The sequence below is a fragment of the Phocoena sinus genome, chromosome 1 (assembly GCF_008692025.1).
Source record: "Phocoena sinus isolate mPhoSin1 chromosome 1, mPhoSin1.pri, whole genome shotgun sequence".
Lineage (NCBI taxonomy): Eukaryota > Metazoa > Chordata > Mammalia > Artiodactyla > Phocoenidae > Phocoena > Phocoena sinus.
In genome coordinates this window covers 130,449,999-130,467,386 of record NC_045763.1, presented here as the reverse complement: position 1 = coordinate 130,467,386, position 17,388 = coordinate 130,449,999, and the positions used below count along the sequence as shown (strand labels likewise).

General features: G+C 37.9%; 1 protein-coding gene and 1 long non-coding RNA gene across 5 annotated transcripts in view; one reads left to right on the top strand and one right to left on the bottom strand.

Annotated features, from left to right (window-relative positions):
- Nucleotides 1–31: 31 nt before the first annotated feature.
- ZBTB37 (zinc finger and BTB domain containing 37) overlaps nucleotides 32–17,388 on the bottom strand; it is a 28,950-nt gene continuing 11,593 nt past the window's right edge. For 2 of the 3 annotated variants that reach the window (XM_032647822.1, XM_032647832.1), the window contains exon 5: nucleotides 32–17,194. In XM_032647822.1, the coding sequence (XP_032503713.1) occupies nucleotides 16,706–17,194 (489 nt within the window). In that variant the 3' untranslated portion in view covers nucleotides 32–16,705. The remainder of the gene's footprint in view (nucleotides 17,195–17,388) is intronic. The other variant, XM_032647813.1, reaches the window with a different exon arrangement.
- Nucleotides 16,594–17,388, top strand: part of LOC116761735 — a 17,751-nt gene continuing 16,956 nt past the window's right edge. For both annotated transcript variants that reach the window (XR_004352092.1, XR_004352091.1), the window contains exon 1: nucleotides 16,594–16,605. This is a non-coding gene — a long non-coding RNA (uncharacterized LOC116761735). The remainder of the gene's footprint in view (nucleotides 16,606–17,388) is intronic.

The window sequence follows — 17,388 nt, the reverse complement described above, 5'->3', positions numbered from 1 at the left end:
TCTATACAGAAAAGACAGAGATTCAAATCTGAATATTAAATCATTTAATTCTCAAACCACTCACATGCATAATGTTCTTTTACACAGTGTTAAAATAAAGAGGAAAATGTATTTTTATACAAACAGAATTTCAAGTATACATTAATAGACTTTTCAAATTACTAACCAAGTTGCTAAGATTTCATTCACATTGTTCTTAAAGCTGTTCAACGAGAAAGCTTTTGCTAAACTGCTTTAAATATGTTTATATAAACCCATATATTTTCACTTTCTCTGAATCTCCCTCCCCCAACCCAAGTCTCTGCCCACCCTCCTGCCCTCCCCCCTCCCCCTCCCCCTCCCCCGACACAACAGGGCTCCTGGGGCTCTAGGAGGCATGCAACCCCACCAAGAACTATTGGCTTGTCATCAGGGGAAGGACAGAATCTACAGGAGGAGAGACTGAGAACGCCTGTCAAATTAAGGGAGAGAACAGATCTGATACTTAGAAAGGACACAAATCAGGATCATATTTTGTAGCCTGTGATCCACTTGCCTTTTATTAAAAAAAAAAAAAGTCTCAGCCTCCCACAAAACCACCCACAAGTTTCTGATAATTTGGTAGCTGAGAAAATAATTTAACATTGGGTATTTTCCCCAGTGAAACTTCCAAAATCAAGGTAGGCATTTTGAACTTTTTCATTTGGTTGTTTCTTTTTCCCTTTGGCTGGGGGTGGGGGGCAGCTTAAAAATGGTTGATTTCTGTGTTTACCTTATGGAATTTAGTTAATTTCACGAGGTCCACCAAGAGTTCTCCCTCCTCAACTCTCCTCCTGAAGTAATCTGGCTTCAGGGCGAGGAACAGCCACTCTCCTTAGGAATTAAAGTGCATATTTTCAGTAAAAGTGGGGTGGGGGAGGTGTGGTTTACACTTAAGTGATAACGATTAAAAGAGGGTGGGATGAGAGAAAATCCTATTCCTATATATAGGTATTTATAGTTAAGGTCATAATAAAAACAGATATTCTCTAAGGAAATAAGATGTACAAACCCAGTCCAGCACCCTCAGAGGTGCAAGAGTGCTAGCCTGGCTCACCGACTTTTCTGAGGCATCTTTATTAATAGAATAATCGCTTCAGATGAAAGACACAAACCTCAAATGTTAGTTTTTTCAAAGGGAAAAAACAGACCGGTAGGTTCTTCTAGTTAAAAACTCTATCTCATTCCCTTTCAGGGATAACAACATTTTAGAAATTGATTGTCTGTTTTAATATGAATCCTAGATTAACAAGTTGTGAAAAAATGTTAGATAAGTTTGTTGCTTAGAAATATTATGGTAGCCTTTAGAAACTCAGGATGAGGAGGCATAGTTGGTCCTTGCTATCAATAAATATCAGCTGAGGGGAAGTTAAAATTTTCCTGTAATCTCTTTATTTGATAGCTACCACCAGAATCTTACTTTCTGTTTTCCTATAAATGCTTTACTATTTCTTGGGGGACAAACCCAAGAATTTTCCAAAGAGAAGTAAATGCTACATTATTAGCTGTATGAAGAAGTGATGAGAAGGGGGAAATTGTCCTGGATTCTGGCCTCTGAGTCCAGTGTGATCTGCTTTTCACAGTGACCAGTGGGAAGGCACAGTGCCAGGGACAGGTGGATGGGAGACAGCTGTCACCCACCATATAAGCACCATTGAGAACAGGTGGACAGATTTCTTTCCGACTATATCCATCTGAAGGAAACCATATTTCAGCTACATCGACTTTTCTACCTTAGAACCCTCTGTCTTGTCTTGTCTTCTCAGAGACAGAGCATAAGTGGGTCCCACCTGAAATTATGAGAAGCCAGGATATCTAAGGGAAATCTAAGTGGCTTTGCGGGATCTTATTAGTTCTCTGACCAGGGATTGCACCCAGGCCTTTGGCAGTGAAAGCGCCAAGGACCCACTAACCGCCAGGGAATTCCCTAAGTGCTCTTTCAACCTACTTCTCCCTTTACTCACTTATGCTGACGTGCCAAAAATTGAGAGTTCTGATTTTAAGATTTCTTAAAGGAGGAGCCATTGATTCCTGACTCATCTGGCAGATCTATTTAAGTTCTGCCATTAGATCACAAAATAATTCAACAGGCTAAAACAGTGAACATAGACCATAGAGGATGAAAAGTTAACGGACTGAGACATTTCTTTTGCCTCTAGTTTGGGAATGTTTTTCTTTTGTTGTGAATAGGGGGGATGGGACAGGGTGGTGAAACTGCAGTCAGACCAGCTTTTGTTTAGCTCTTTCAGAAAGGATTTCTTAAAGGTTTAAGAGGAATCAGCAAGCCAATCAGTAGGACAGAAGAACTTGGCAGAGCTTCACAGTCCTGATAGAGAATTCCTGATAGGGAATTTCTTTCATTACTGGTGTAAAATATAGTACAAGTTTCTCTCTCTCTATTTTTACCATTACTTCCCCCTCCTCCTCCTCTACTCTCCTTCCCCAAATCTTAAAATCCAGTGCGGTGTGATTTGCATAAAGTTCAACAGTGTTTCACAGTACTCCACCATGTTCCTCAGTATGAAAACCCTAATGGGCTACTCTCCGGATGCAAACAAGTCTCAAAGGCTATTGCTTTTCTATTCCACACAATATAAGGAAGCCTTCACAAATCTTCTAAGGCATAGAAGGCGTTTTTCTCTGACATTGCAGCATATACATGCTAAGCAAACAGCCAGGCCTTAATGTTATTTTAATGAAATTTCATAGCCTGATTCAGTCCTCTGCACTAGCAATTTTTCCTTCCACCCACTTTTTCTTCTCAAACACACCACCTATTTGAAATTGAAATTATCAATTATTTGTAGGCAATATATGAATGAAAATTTCTACAGTGCCGGCAGTCTCTCAGATGAGAGACTGCTATATTTGAACTTGCTCTTAAACACAAATTTCTTTCATGAATTAGAAATCACTTGGTAGCTAATTAGTTTGAATGGTGGTTTTCACTTTTTTAAGGATAATCAAACAGTTCTCCCCTTCCCTTATCACGTGTGAGGTTGCCATGGGCAGGTATCTTTATACCTGGGTGGGAGAATGAAAGATATGAAGACTCGTTTGGGAATTACTGGGTTAAGTCTTTGATATCCTGGAACAAAGATGCTGAAATGACTCACTTCACATTTCATGTAAAACTCAGAAATATTTACGCCTTAGCTAGTGCATTTAATTCACAAAGAAACACGGAAAAGTGAAAGTCGCTTTACATCGAAATCCCACTTAGAAGATAGGCTAAGAAACAATCAAATACATCACCATCACCCCAGAAAGGGCCCTCCTTTTTCTTCATTAACTTTAACAATGCCACCTGCTTACTTTACAAATAAAAATCACCCTAGGTGGCTTGGGCTTGGCTCTCTTAATAAGTTCAAGCGCTCCATTTCAGCTAGCAGAGTTAAAAAAAATCTCCACTTAAATCACATATGCAAGGGAAAGAGGATTCTAGGGAGCAGACTTTGAAAATCTGTTTTGCTGACTTATGCATACTTTGGTATAGAGAGGAAACTGGGTGGATGGCAACATCTCTCTACTGAATTACTCCGAGGACAAATAAATGATCCATTTTACCACTTGAGCCTTGGCCCACTCTAAGTTTTAAACTCAGAGCCATGCCTGGGATACCAATAAAGGTATCTTATGACAAAAGAGAACCAGGTAGAGGTTATCCTGCCAAAGACCATTCAGGACTACCTAGAAAATGATTCTCAACCTTGGCTGCCCATTAAAATCATCTGAGGAGCTTTTAAAGCCCAGGTTGCACAGCAGGCCACTTAAACGAAGGTCTAGAGGAGGCCCCAGGCATCAGTACTTTTTAAAATGCCCCAGGTGATTCTAATGTGCAGCCAAGATGGAGAACTACTTGCCTAGGTCAACTGGTTCTGTAACAGAAAGCACTAAGGTCACTGTTCACCTAAGCCAGATAGAAGAAAGATAAGACTCTATGCTTCCTCCCAGATTAACAGATTTAACATGCCTCAAACAAATTACCTAGGCGTTTCTCACTTTTTTGTTTGTTTTGTATTTCAGTAAATCACTGTGGCTGTAAAACAGGCTGCACTGCTGACAGTATATTATTGACTTAGTAAGACTGCACCTTAAGTATGTGTTTGTAGCAAAACAGCTCGGGACAGGCCTAGGCCAAAACTCTGCGCACAAACAAAAGATAAGCCAGCAGGAGTTAATTCCTGAGTCTAGGATATTAGGAGCATGGCTTATAGGTTGACAATGATTCTATAGTTAGAAAAAAAAATAGCTGTGGTGAATAGATTCACATGATTTTACTGCCTATCTCCCTATAGCATTCATACTGTATTCGGGCGAACGTTACTGTATCAGTTGTCACCAATGAGTACTGCTTGTCTCATTTGGAATTTCACACTGTATTGTCACTTGCCCTACCCAGTCACCAGGAAAGTAAATACTTATCAACTAGTACCTAAAACACAGATGCCAACCTCTAAAAATCTGAAAATGGATCACTCTCTCATTTTCACTCCTAATCAGAGAATCCCTGTTTGGAATTACAACCAGCCAGTGCATTAGAAATGAAAAGGTGTAAAGCATTCTGGGATATTTCTGAAAAGGCCAGTAGTCCTTCCTCAGCTGTAACAAATGTTCACACGGTAGGTATCCTGACTTGGCTCAGTGTACTTGTGCCCCAAACGGCAAATCAGTTGAGTGCTACAACTGCATTTAAAGATTAGGTGGCCTGCCTAGTGGCATTTTACTTCCAAAACTGAATTTCCTGGCACCCACAACAGGCCATCCTGACTATTTTAACAGTATTGGCATTAAAACCAGAAAAATCTCTCTTCGGAGTGTCTAAAAGCAAAACAGGTCATCCAAAAAACTGCATGCAAAACTGCAAGTTAAGATATTGGCAGAAGGCTCATTATCAGGAAAATATGATTGATATTCCAGTCCCCCAAAATGGACTGCAAATGGCAATTTAAAAAAAAAAAAAAAACCCCTCAGGATTCAAACAAAATTTTCACATCATTCAAAGGAGTTGAGTGCACCTTTAAAAACAACAGAAATACTCCACTTCCACGGGCTACTCTTGCCAAATAGACGCCAGTGGATAAAAGCACTAAACCCAAGTGTTCTGTTTGATTTGGGTAATGAAACCAAACATTGACATCTGAACATGACAAGAAGTGAGATACTGCAGTCTCTATATTTTGGGTCTGGCTTTCCTTTGCTTGCTACAGAAAGCTACACTCTATCTTCAGCCAAGTGCTCAGAGGTAGAGGAGCTGAAGTGAGTACAAGAGAATGGGGTGGATGGTGGCTGAGGAATCCAGCCTCCTGCCTAAGGGGCTACAGGGCAATCTTGGAGTATTCTCAGTCTTCAATGGGAGGTAGAATTTTCTACACTGACTTATCTGCCTTCATCAGACACCTTTTTCTCACATACATACATAAAATCACATACACATAGCTGGCAACTCACAATGATATTGCAACTTGCAGCAACTGTACACCTAGCCTAACAGATACTTTCAATCTAAATTTTATATTATCCTCAGCTTTTCTCAGGTAGATGCAAGCCAAATTTGTTCTTTTGAGATCCCTCCTTTTGCCAGGCTTCTAAACATACATTTCACTTTAACGCCTACATCTTTTGTCGCTGAAGAACAGCTGCACTAAGTGGGTGCAAAGTGTTATAACATCTTTATAAATAGAAAGTGCAAGAAACAATTTTCTTAGCCAAAATACAAACAAAGCAACTAAAAGCTCTCATAGCCTACTATGCCAAGAATTTGATTTTTATAATCAATGATACAGCTAACAAAATGCTTCTAAAGCTACCAAAGTCATAGTGAATGAGTAAATATATTTATAAACATACATTTATGAAAAAAGATATTAAGAAAATAGCCAAACTTCCCACAAAAGTTATTTGCATGAACTATCTTTAGTATACCACTCTGTGTTCAATGCACATGCATATACAATTGAATTATATTAGTGTTATTTTTATTGGCCCACTTTTCCAAAAAGAAAACAGGCTCATTTTTTAAAACTTCAAGTTATATGATTTAAAATCATTTTTGTAAAAATATCAAATACCATATAAATTCTAAATATCTTTGCTATCTGGCTGATAGCCATTCTAGAGGTGGATTCCAGCCACACGTAGTGACTCCTGATTTAGCATCTTGGCTTCCAGAGGAAACACATTTTAAGCTTTGTTCCCTGTGTTGTAATTCTGTTTTTGCAGTGGTTCTTTAAGAACCACTGTAGTTAGGATTCTATTTATAGGAAACTCAGTAGATCACCTTCAAAAATGTCAAAACATCTGCCACAAGATATGCTAAAAGCAGAAATCTAAACCTTAAGGAATTTCTCAGGATGTGGTTATTAAATGGTTTAGACTTGTGATGCTGAAAAGAAAGAATAAGTATTTTGTCAGTCTGCAGGTTCCCTTTCTTCTGACTTTGTTCTCTTTTTCAATTTGAGACCACAGTACAGTTGACCCTTGACCGACATGGGTTTGAACTGCATGGGTCCATTTATAGCTAGGTTTTTTTCAATAGTAAATACTACAGTACTACACCATCAGTGGTTGGTTGAATCCCTGGATGCAGAGGAACCACAGAAACGGAGGCCAACTATAAGTTATAGGGGGATTTTCCACTTGCAGAGGTCGGCACCCTAACTCCCACATTGTTCAAGAAACAACTATACTTAGTTTTCGTGCAACCACCAGATGATTTCAAATTTAAGAGTCACAGAGAATCTAGAGGAGGGCCCAAAGAGCTGTAAGAAACTGAATGAGTGGCATCTTCATAGATTATCAAATATTTTTCAAGTGTCCAGTATTTTCACTATAAGCATCTTTGCTGCAAACATTTTCACAGCATAACTAATTGGTCATAAGACAATTTTTGCCCCAAAAGATAAAATAACTGGATGAGTTTTTGGTTTGCTAGTTTGGTTTCGACCGGCATTTCTCCCAGTTAGCAACATTACTGATGCCTTTACTGAGCTGACAGATAATGATGATTTGCCCCAAGAGTTGGTTTCTTATTTTGAAACACTACACTGGAGGATAAAGAGGCCAAAAGCCTCAAAGGTGCAGAGTTGAACCCACATTTCCCACAGAACTTTGGAAAGTCTATGAATGGACATATGACAAAATGCCAAGAACAAACAACAGTGCAGAGGCTTTCACAATGCAATACAAAGCTTGGCTACAAATATGCATCCTGGTATTTGGAAACTGATACCTCTCTTAATGAAGGAAGAAATTTAAGCAAAAAGAAAAAGAACAATGCTGAATGAGGAGATGAATCAACAAGCAAAAAAAAAAAAAAAAGTATAAAATACTAAGAATGAAAGACCTGGAAGACAAGTGCTTAGGTACAACACACAAAATCAGTTATTTGTGCAGGCTTGCCATGAATCTACACACATTTTAGAGGTATTCAAATATTTTGTATTTTGCAATAAAATTTTTTTTAAATTTTGTTATTCATTTTTCATGCTGCATTATGTCCTTTTTAATGTCCCTCTTTTATTTTTTATTTTTATCTTTTATGGCAAAATTGCCTTACAGCGAATTAGTTATAAGGTGAAAATGCTTGCAGCAAAGTTGACTATGGCAAAGATGGTTCTAGCAAAAGTACCTAGAACCAATTTTTCATTCCCTGGGAGTATATTTTCAAAGACTTCTCTGTCACAAAGAGCAGACTTTGAGGTACAGCAGAGTGGAAATATGGATAAAAAAGAAAATGTTAAGACTATTTTATTTTTATTCATCAAAATTTGCCCCAATCATTATATGATAAAATCTAATTAATCCTGATGCCTAAATGAGTCAAACATTCCAACCCTGGTTATTCAACTACAAATGCCGAAGTCTTTCTTTTCTCTTCCCAGAATTTTCTAGAGTCCTAAATTAAGTCTTCAGCCCTGAGTACCCCTTTTATATCCTGTATTTGTAATTCCTGAGGCCTGACCGGGGAACAGAGATCTCTTCACTATATGATAATTGGGGATGACCAGCAAGAAGCCCTCACAACTAATTCTCTAGGAAACCACTATACATGGAATGGATAGATAATACCAAACCTTTCTTCTCTTAGAAAGTGTATTCATTTGGGGATGATCATTTTTAGAGCAGAATCCATTCTCTGCCATTATTTCTTCTGAAGGCAAAAAAAGTCCATTTATAAGCCAGCAGGAATTTAAATAAAGCATCCTAAATTTGACAAGTCTAACCAAAAATTGTAAAAATTCAATGATTTGTTATTCTATATAACAGAAGCTGATAGCAACTGATAATTTTAAAAGATTAACAACTATAAAACTGGGCAACGGATTTTCCCATATGGAAGGTAATATAAATGGAATGAACCTATTCTCCTAGCACAAATTTGTGCCAGAGGTGGTGTGGTGGCAGTAAAGATGTGTAGGATATGTAGGCAAAACTTGCAATCATCTCAAGAATATAATCCATCTAGCCACTCAATAGAAACTCCTGTTGAAACAGATTTAGCAGCCATATAAATTTTCCATACCACAGGAGTTCTTGCCTATTTGTAAATTAAATACAGCTGACATCTCTAATAAATCAAGGTCTGTAACAGCAAGCTTTCTATTCCCTCTAGAGTATTTCTGGTTTAGCATAGACAGTTACTGTGGCTTCACAGGAAAAAAAAAAAAAAAAAACGGCAAATGCTCACAATTTGGAACTTGGAACAAAAGAAAAAATGGAAATTTTGCTATAATATAAATGAAACTCAGGGGGTGGGAAGCTAAAGAAATCTGTTCCAGGTATTTGTCTCATTCTCCTTCTAGCTCCTTTACTGACCCATGGTAGATATAAGAAATGGTTTCTATGGCACAAACAACTGACCTAAATGAACACACAAGAGTTAAGACAAATCAAAAAAACCTCATGCTACCTATAACAGATTAAAGTTGGCCCCAAATCCTTGACACATCTTCCATCAAGTGGTAAGGTATTTCCTCTCCCCTTGAATCTGGGCTGACCAGTCTTTGACCAATAGTGTATGGTGATAACTCTGTGATAGCTCTGGGCCTGGCCTTGAAGAGGACTGGCATCCTCTGCCCAGCCTCTTGGAGGCCTGAGCTGCCATTTCATAACTCTGACTACTATGATGGAGAGATCAGATAGAGAGTCCCTGAGACTCCAGAGAGGGAGAGGAGGCCTGCTGGGCCTATTCTTCTAGCCCTCCCTACCAAGGTGTCAGGAATGTGAGATCATCTTGGACACTCCTGACTGGTCCAGCCACCTGCTGAATACTACCAGGTGACCTGAGCTGTTACCACAGGGAGCAAGAAATTGCCTAGACAAGCCTTTCCTGAATTTCTGATTCACAACATCATGCGATATATAAAGTAGTTGCTGTTTTAAGTCACTAAGGTTTAGGATAGTTCATTACACAGCAATAGATAACTGGAATGCTATCTATCTTTCAATTTTTGCCTTGGTAGTAACTCAATCACTCATTCACAATTAGAACTACCAAATGGGTGACTCCTCTAAATTGGTGGGCAATATCCCCAGAAAATATTCATCATTCAACATCTGCTCAGAGGTCAACTGCTTTATCTCATGAAGAAATCTTCCAATCACTTATTCCTGAATTAAAAGTTCACTAAAAGCAGTGCTGTTACTGGCTATTGTATATTCTAGTTCACTCCAACTCTTATAAGTAAACAGAGTTAACACAATGTACTGGAGATAGCCTGGGCTTTGGAATCAGATAGGTAAATATTGGCTCTGCAGTTTATCCATTGTGTAATCTTGGGCTCAACAGTTTCCTCATCTATAAAATGTAGTATAATTACACCTATTAAAGGCAACATAGTCTACTAAGAATGTCAAGTGTAGTGAAAGACTGCCTAGGTCAACCTCTCTGTGTCTCCGTTTCTTTCTCTCTAAAGTGAGGATAATAACACTATCTACCCTAATGGGATTGTCATAAGGATTAGATGAGTTAACGGTGAGGCACATAGAACTGTGCCTAACTCATAGTAAACACTTAAAGTCTGCTATTTTTAGTTACTACCATTACTACCTCATAGGATTATCTTGAGAATTTACTGCAATTATGTCTCTAAAGCACTTAGTATGGTTAATTCTGTCCCCTTCTTTTTGATCTTTTATCTCTGTAGTGAAAAGTGCAGGCTTTTAAAAGTATACACCAGCCTCTAACCAAGTGGGTTTAGGACTCTCAAGTATAGGAAGCCACATCTAAACTATGTCTAAAATCAATTTTGTTATACAAATTCCAAGCAGATTATCTGGTACCAAAAATTACTTAATGGAACAAAAATTTACTTAATGGAACAGATTCTCCTGTATGCTACCTACCATTTAAGATAAGTGATTTCATAGAACAGGGAACATTTTCCTATGAGATACATACTTTGACTTCCGGCATTATGGATTAATTGAGATTCTAAAATTCACAGTATATTAAATTGTGTTGTTGGTCATATGAGATACTGAACAAATCTCTCTCTTAACTGGGTGGTGAATTCTAGCTTCCTTAACAGGACTTACTGAGTAGACATGAAAAAAGCAAGCATTAGAAGTGTGTTTTTTTTTCCCTAAACTGCTCTGCCTTTGTAACTAAGCTTTGTTTTTAAAACTTCCACTATTTGAGCTAATGGACCTTTCTTAATTACGTTACTATGGGAGGTATTTATTATACAGATAATAGAGAAGATGTAAGATATTTATTTATCTTATATATGCACGCTCTGTGAACATAATGTATATTTCAGGTAATATTTGCCTTCTAAGTCATTGCTGTTCCTTACAATTGAGGGAAAAGATAGTCTGCCTACACAACAAAGCTGGATAGTCTGTACAGATATCTTGCAGGTTTTGATATCACTGTTCCTATCAACAATTACATCCTTTGGAATGTAATTAAGTCGGGTTTGAAAGTACTCAAAATATCCAACCTTGGCTTGTCCTGAGCAAGAAAACATACTTAATGCAAAGTAAAAAGACTGGCCCTGGGAAAAGCACCACTTAAGAATAAGAGTGAAAACAGACACTAAAAAGCAAAGGAGGCAAAGCAACGTAAGACTGATAATTATCAAAGAAGTCATAATGCTTGGCAAACTCCATTGTTTTCAACAGATTCGAATTTAAATGACATCTATTACCAAGACCTCAAATGGTGGTGGATGCAGATGATTCACTGGGCTACCTAAATACGATTTCGTTCACAAGTCCTCTACCCCAGATTAATCAGAATCCCAAATTAACCAGAAAAGCAGCACTCCAAAATCTCAAGAACTCACTATTACTATAAGTGCTCTAAGACAAGGCAGATATCACCTAAGCAAATATTCTGGAACCTTCTAGATGAAGATTATCTATTACTTGGAGGGTGTAACATATAAAACCTACTAATATCCAACTTAGAAAAAAGGCAACTTTAAGAATAAAATGCCTACTGAAGTGGTGCCATATATGCTGCTAGATCACTCATCCAAACTTCGTATGTCTTGGTAGAGCTCACAACAAAGTAAGAATCAAATCCACTGTATTGTATCAGCATGGCCTAGAACACTTACCCCAGAAGTCCATGTATTGTTTCCAAATGGGGAGCAATTATATTCTCCTCTTGCAAGGAATTCTGTTTATTATCATCCTAACATTTTCCATTTTTTCCACATCTGGCATAAATAAGCTATTTGAACAGTAAGAATGAACATTCACAAATCAAATACATAATGGCCCATTACAGATTTAGAAGCATTACAAACAATAACAGAAATTGGAAGGTAGGTCTAAAAAGAACTTTAAATCTTCAGATGTTTCATTATGTTTTAAAACACTGACTTAAAAAAAAAAAAAAAGGAAGATTTTGGCTTTTTACTATTCCACATGGAACAGAGTGAGTTTACTTGAGGAAATGAAGATTTATAGTAAAGGAAATGGGTAGAGGTTTCTAATCTAGAAAAACAGTACTTTGGATAAGAATCAAACCACTTATTCATAACAGAAATTAAATTTTAATACTAGTGGGAATAACTTCATTCTTGCCATCATCATCATGTTAACTTAGAGAAATGGCAAAACACTTATAAAAACATTACTTTTCTTACAGTACTTTATGTAAACATGGTATTCATTTAACCCTACATTATTATACGTGGGAATTATTTTTAAAAATTACTTTCTTAAATCTGTAATTACCATCCTAAACTTTAATGCAGCTTTAAGGCAAGGACAAATCATAAGGCCTACTCTAAATGCTTTAAAGCAATGGGATTCAAGAAGGAGCACAAATGAGACAAGGATCTAGAAAAAGATGGCAACCTCTTTCAAGAAACTGATGCATATATGGCAGTATGAATTTAAAACCTCAACCAAACTATTATTATAAAGGCAAAATGGCAAGAGTGACAAATTGAGAGGCAGTGGTGTAATTGTTTCAAATCTAATTCTGAACTTGGCAAACTTTTGTTTTCAAGCTTTGCAGGCCATGTGGTCTCTGTCAAAGTACTCAACTTTGCCACTATTGCAGAAAGTAGCCATAAACAATACCAAAAGGAATAGGTGTGGATTTATTCCACTACCACTTTCTTTACAGTACAGGTGACCTCAGGATTTGGCCTGGAGGCTATGGTTTGCTGAACCTTGATCTAATTACTAAATCCTAGAGATATACTTTGCTAAGGGGCATCCTCTCAAATTAAGGGATTTACCCGGTTTAATGGCTAGTTGTCCCTTCTCTAAATCTCAGCAACCAAAATACTGAATGAGTAAGTATACAGATAAGGAGAACATTTGAGGAAGAGAAAAAAACCCACATCTGTTGCAGCTGAAAAACTAAAAACTTCCAAGATTCCAACTCCTTCCTGATTAAATGCCTTTCCACTATGACTTAGAAGACTTTTATCTTTGTTCAATTTAATTTCCTTTCCATTACCCATTGCTTTCATTTCTTTAAATTAGATCTTCCAGTCAAATAAAATATCATTTTTACCAGTTAAAACAAAATTAGTGTTAAGTAACAGCTAAAACTTTTCATAAGTTATTTCTTGACTAAAGACTATTCAGCTATTAAGGATGATGTTCACTATTTCACTCTTCCATAAAACCACTTCCAACCAAGGCCTGATTTCAACTATGAAGTTAGTAGGAAAATGGTTTATTTCTATTGTCATGCCATCTTTGGAAAACCCTGTTTCAATGATGTAGAGGGAACTGGAAACATTGAAAAAAAACCCCAAAAAGTAACAAGAAAACTTCCCTTAACTGCTATCTCCCTTCTTTTCCAATTTTTATCCTTCAGGAACGAATTTATTTTTACACATTCAAGATTAGATTTGACCCTCTAGTATAACAGATAGGTTGGGGGTAGTCTGCAACTCACATAAAGTAAAATTCAACTCAGTTCAGAGGTAAATATGGTTCTGAGTAAAGGGAGAACAAGTCATTAGAAAGAGCCTTCTGCCTAAGTACAGTATTACTGTTCATGCCAATGCCATATTTTAAACTGGTATCAGAGTTCTGAGAGAGAATAAAAGGTACCTCTTAGAATGAAAGGAGATTAATATATTGTCATCTCTCTTCTTTTGCTGAGAATATTGGGTAGCTCCTTTGCTATTAAGTGCTACTCAATAAATGAAAACAGTCCCAGTGTTTGCTATTTCATGGCATTAAAGTACTTAATGATGATTTAGCTCTCACTGCTAATGCTGTTCCCTTCACAAGGTGACACGTGCAAGTTAAAATTTGGTAATGAGTTTTCAGCATTAGCTAAAGTCCATTTAGTACATCCTTAAGAGAGGTATCCTCTGTGCACACACCTATATAGCTATTCATTAAGGTAGATAGAACACTACTAACTCCTATGACCCTACAGTGATGTTAGCTAAGAACTAGGACAATGTCACAGTGAACCTGGATAAGAATCTTGGATAGTTATTTAGAGTAATATCTCTTCTAACTAAAATGGAGAAACTGCTTTCAGAAACGTAAATTTGTTTAAAAGTTAGGCTGGCTTGAATTTTCATGAATTTCACGGCTCTGCCCTAGGCCAGTTAAGAGGAGAGAACCAGCAAACACGATTGTGCTGATGTGGTCCTAGACGACCGAGAAGCACTCTATTCACAGTACAGATACAGCAAAAACCTATTAGCAGTGAATAAAAAGGGAGGGGGAACCCATCAAACACTCATAGCATTTCCACATCTATCAGACAGTCCCTACTTCATTTAAAATGTTTGTTGCTAACCCTGGATGGAGTACTGACAAATGCTGCAAAGTTTCTCTTTACAGAAATTACTGCACCTCACTTTTACAATTTGGTAATAGTTTAAATAGCTCTATTTTCTCAAATAACATCTAAGAAACTAACAAAGCAATAAAGAACTTTCCAGCATAATACTTCTGAAAAGTAGGATGGACTTAACAATTTTTGGTAGGCTTAAAAGCTCCATCTAAAGCAGCATATTCTGTACCTCTCACCTCCCTATTTAGTAATGGCAAAATCTGTCCACTGAAAGCATTGATTACCAGCTGAAATGTTTCCTTAAAGATTTCAGTCTAATTTCAACTCTACTTTTTCTATGCCACAGAGCAATAGTTGGTCCCTAAGACGGCCCTAGGCGACAGTCTTCACCCTATCATGCTGTTGCCCGTCTAAAGAGGAGAATGCCATAGTCTATGTCTTCTGAAGACAAAATACGGCTTCAACATAATGTTTAAGGGTAGGCTCTAATCAAATGGTAGCATTGTTGCATTCCTATTGAAAGATGCATTGTTTTTCCAGAAGAAAAAATAACCGTTCATTAGTGATATGGTGCAGCTGTATATGTATGTACAGGTCTCAGATTGCTTAAGAATTACCCTTTGCATTCTAACTTCCTATTATCAAAGCAACGCCATTCTTTCCTACCCACTTTTTCACATACCCAAGCAGTCTCAGGAAGGGAGCACACTACTAACGTTCTCACAAATGGCTCACCACCAGTTCAGGCATGATCAGCCCCTCTCCCAAATCTCTTTTACAATCATCTATGCCCCTGCACCAAAACAATTTCTTAAACCACTACATATTTAAATACTCTGTAAAAAATTAATGATCAATTAAGAGAAGCTAGAGATTTTTCTCTTTTCTATTTGCACTGTAACTTGTAAGCATCTACTTGCCTGCATCCCTTAATAATCCTCCTTCATTCTCTGCACGCAAGACAGGGCATCTAAAGCTCTACATGTTTGGTAAATTCTTTCTGACTCTCAGTGCTGGATTAAGAATCTCAGAAATACCCAGAATTACCAAAAAGGTCCCTTGAAGTTTTAAAAATCTTAGGAATGATTAAGTAACCAAACCTGATCAAAATCAATCCCTTGATCAATTTATTGCAACATGATTGTGCATGATGTTTTCTGGTAAATGCCCTGTAGTGTATTATGAAAAAGCAAAGCTCTTGGAGTCAGCAGCAATTTGCTGATGGTTGGTTTACGAATTACTAAGTTTGCAGACGCAAGACATGGATTTAGTGAGGTTCTTCTATTGGACTGAAAATATAAACTATCACATATGTAGAAGGAAATGGAACTGTAGTTGCAGTAAGAAGCATAATGTTGAATTTCTACAACCACAATATTGCGAAAAAATGTGTTTAAAATGTCATATAAAAGTTATCAAATATGGAGACCTGTGGATTTAAAAATACAATCCAGGCTCATTTCACTGTAAAGTGACATTTTTGATGCATAATATTGCTGTTATGTGAAGCTAGGAGCCGAAGAGGCTGGATGAAACTTTGGTAGTCAGCCTTACGCGTTAATTCATCTGGACTAGAGCCATTTCCTAACACCTGAAGATATATAAGCACTATGGCTTACAAATACCAATCAGGAAGTTGCAGTACGGCTGGCTCTGTGCTGTTCGATAATTGCAGAACAAAAACACTTCCTTCCCTGCTCTCCGCTTCCTCAATACAACACCCAGGCCCCCAAATGCAGAACTACACATTGCAAACACTTTGCTGCTCATTTTACTTCCAGGTGCCTAAAGTGCTTCAGGTGATGCTGCCCATTAGAATACTGCTCCAAGATGGCTGCATACATGAAACAACCAGGCAAAGTATCGGACGCCTTGTCAGGGCAAAGATTAATCTAACCTTTCAAAACAAAAAGAACCACTGGGATTCTTTTTTTTTTTTTCCCCCCTTCTTGAGATAAGAAACTGCATGTTCTGGCAGGGAAGGAAGAAGAGAAATTCCCCCTCATCATCACCATCATGATTACTTCCTTCTCTCTTGTGGCTGGCTGGTTCAGATGACCAAGGCTCCTGCTTCATTTTTCAGATCTGGGCAATTACAGCCACCAGGGTGATATGGACCAAAGTACAGTGTTCAAACATGACTGGTAGATAAATGATCATTTATCATTGTTTTGTTAAAAAAATTTTTTTTTTTTTATAAAGTTAACAAACCAAGGCTGTTGATCCCTGAATTAGAAAGTTGATTTGCTTGATTATTTTCCAAAGTGTGAGGTGGGAAGAAAGAGGGGAAGAGCCTCTAGTGCTTTTGTGTATGTTGCTGATACAACATCTTGCTAACATCTTCTGATCTGGTGTTGTGGCATTTTGTGAATCTAAGTACCAGCCCATGGCCGTGATGCTGGTTACTTACGGCCCAAAGGGGAAGAGGGTCTGCCCCACCTCCTCGCTGTTTCAATCTGGCCCAGTAGTGGACACAGAGCCCTGGGCAGTTTCCCCAGAAGCAACTGTCTCTTCTTGTGAAGGTGACTCTTCCTCGGCTTGTCCCCGAGATGTGACAGTTGTTTCAGGGGAGATGCTATGAGGCCCCTCCAGGGGTATACAGCCAGGGTGGTTTTTGCGAAAGTGCTGATTCAAGATGGCCTGGAAGGGGAAACTTTTGCCACAAACGTGACAGTGAAAGGGCTTGTTGCCTGTGTGCTTGCGGATGTGATACTCCAGCTGATCTTTCCGGGTATATTTCTTGCCACACATGCGGCAGACGAATGGTGTAATCCCCATGTGCAGGCGCATGTGGCGGTCCAGGCTCCCCTTCTGGTTGAAAGATTTGGCGCAGTAGATACAGGTGAGACGGGGGTTATACCGGAACCACCGCTCAGATACTTCCTGCTCTCGGAGATACTCCACATAGCCACTTACTCCCATCATTGCTGACTCTTCTACCTGTACCAGGTGAGGACAATAAGAAAGAATATATATTATTACGTATATAGAGTAAAAGACATCAAATCTATTTTTACCTCTGTTACTTAGCTATATGCTTATTTTTTGTAGCGATCCAAATAGGAAATTAATTACTACGAAAAAGTAAAGATGTTAAGATAGAAATTTAAAAAAAAAATCGAGGCCACTCTATT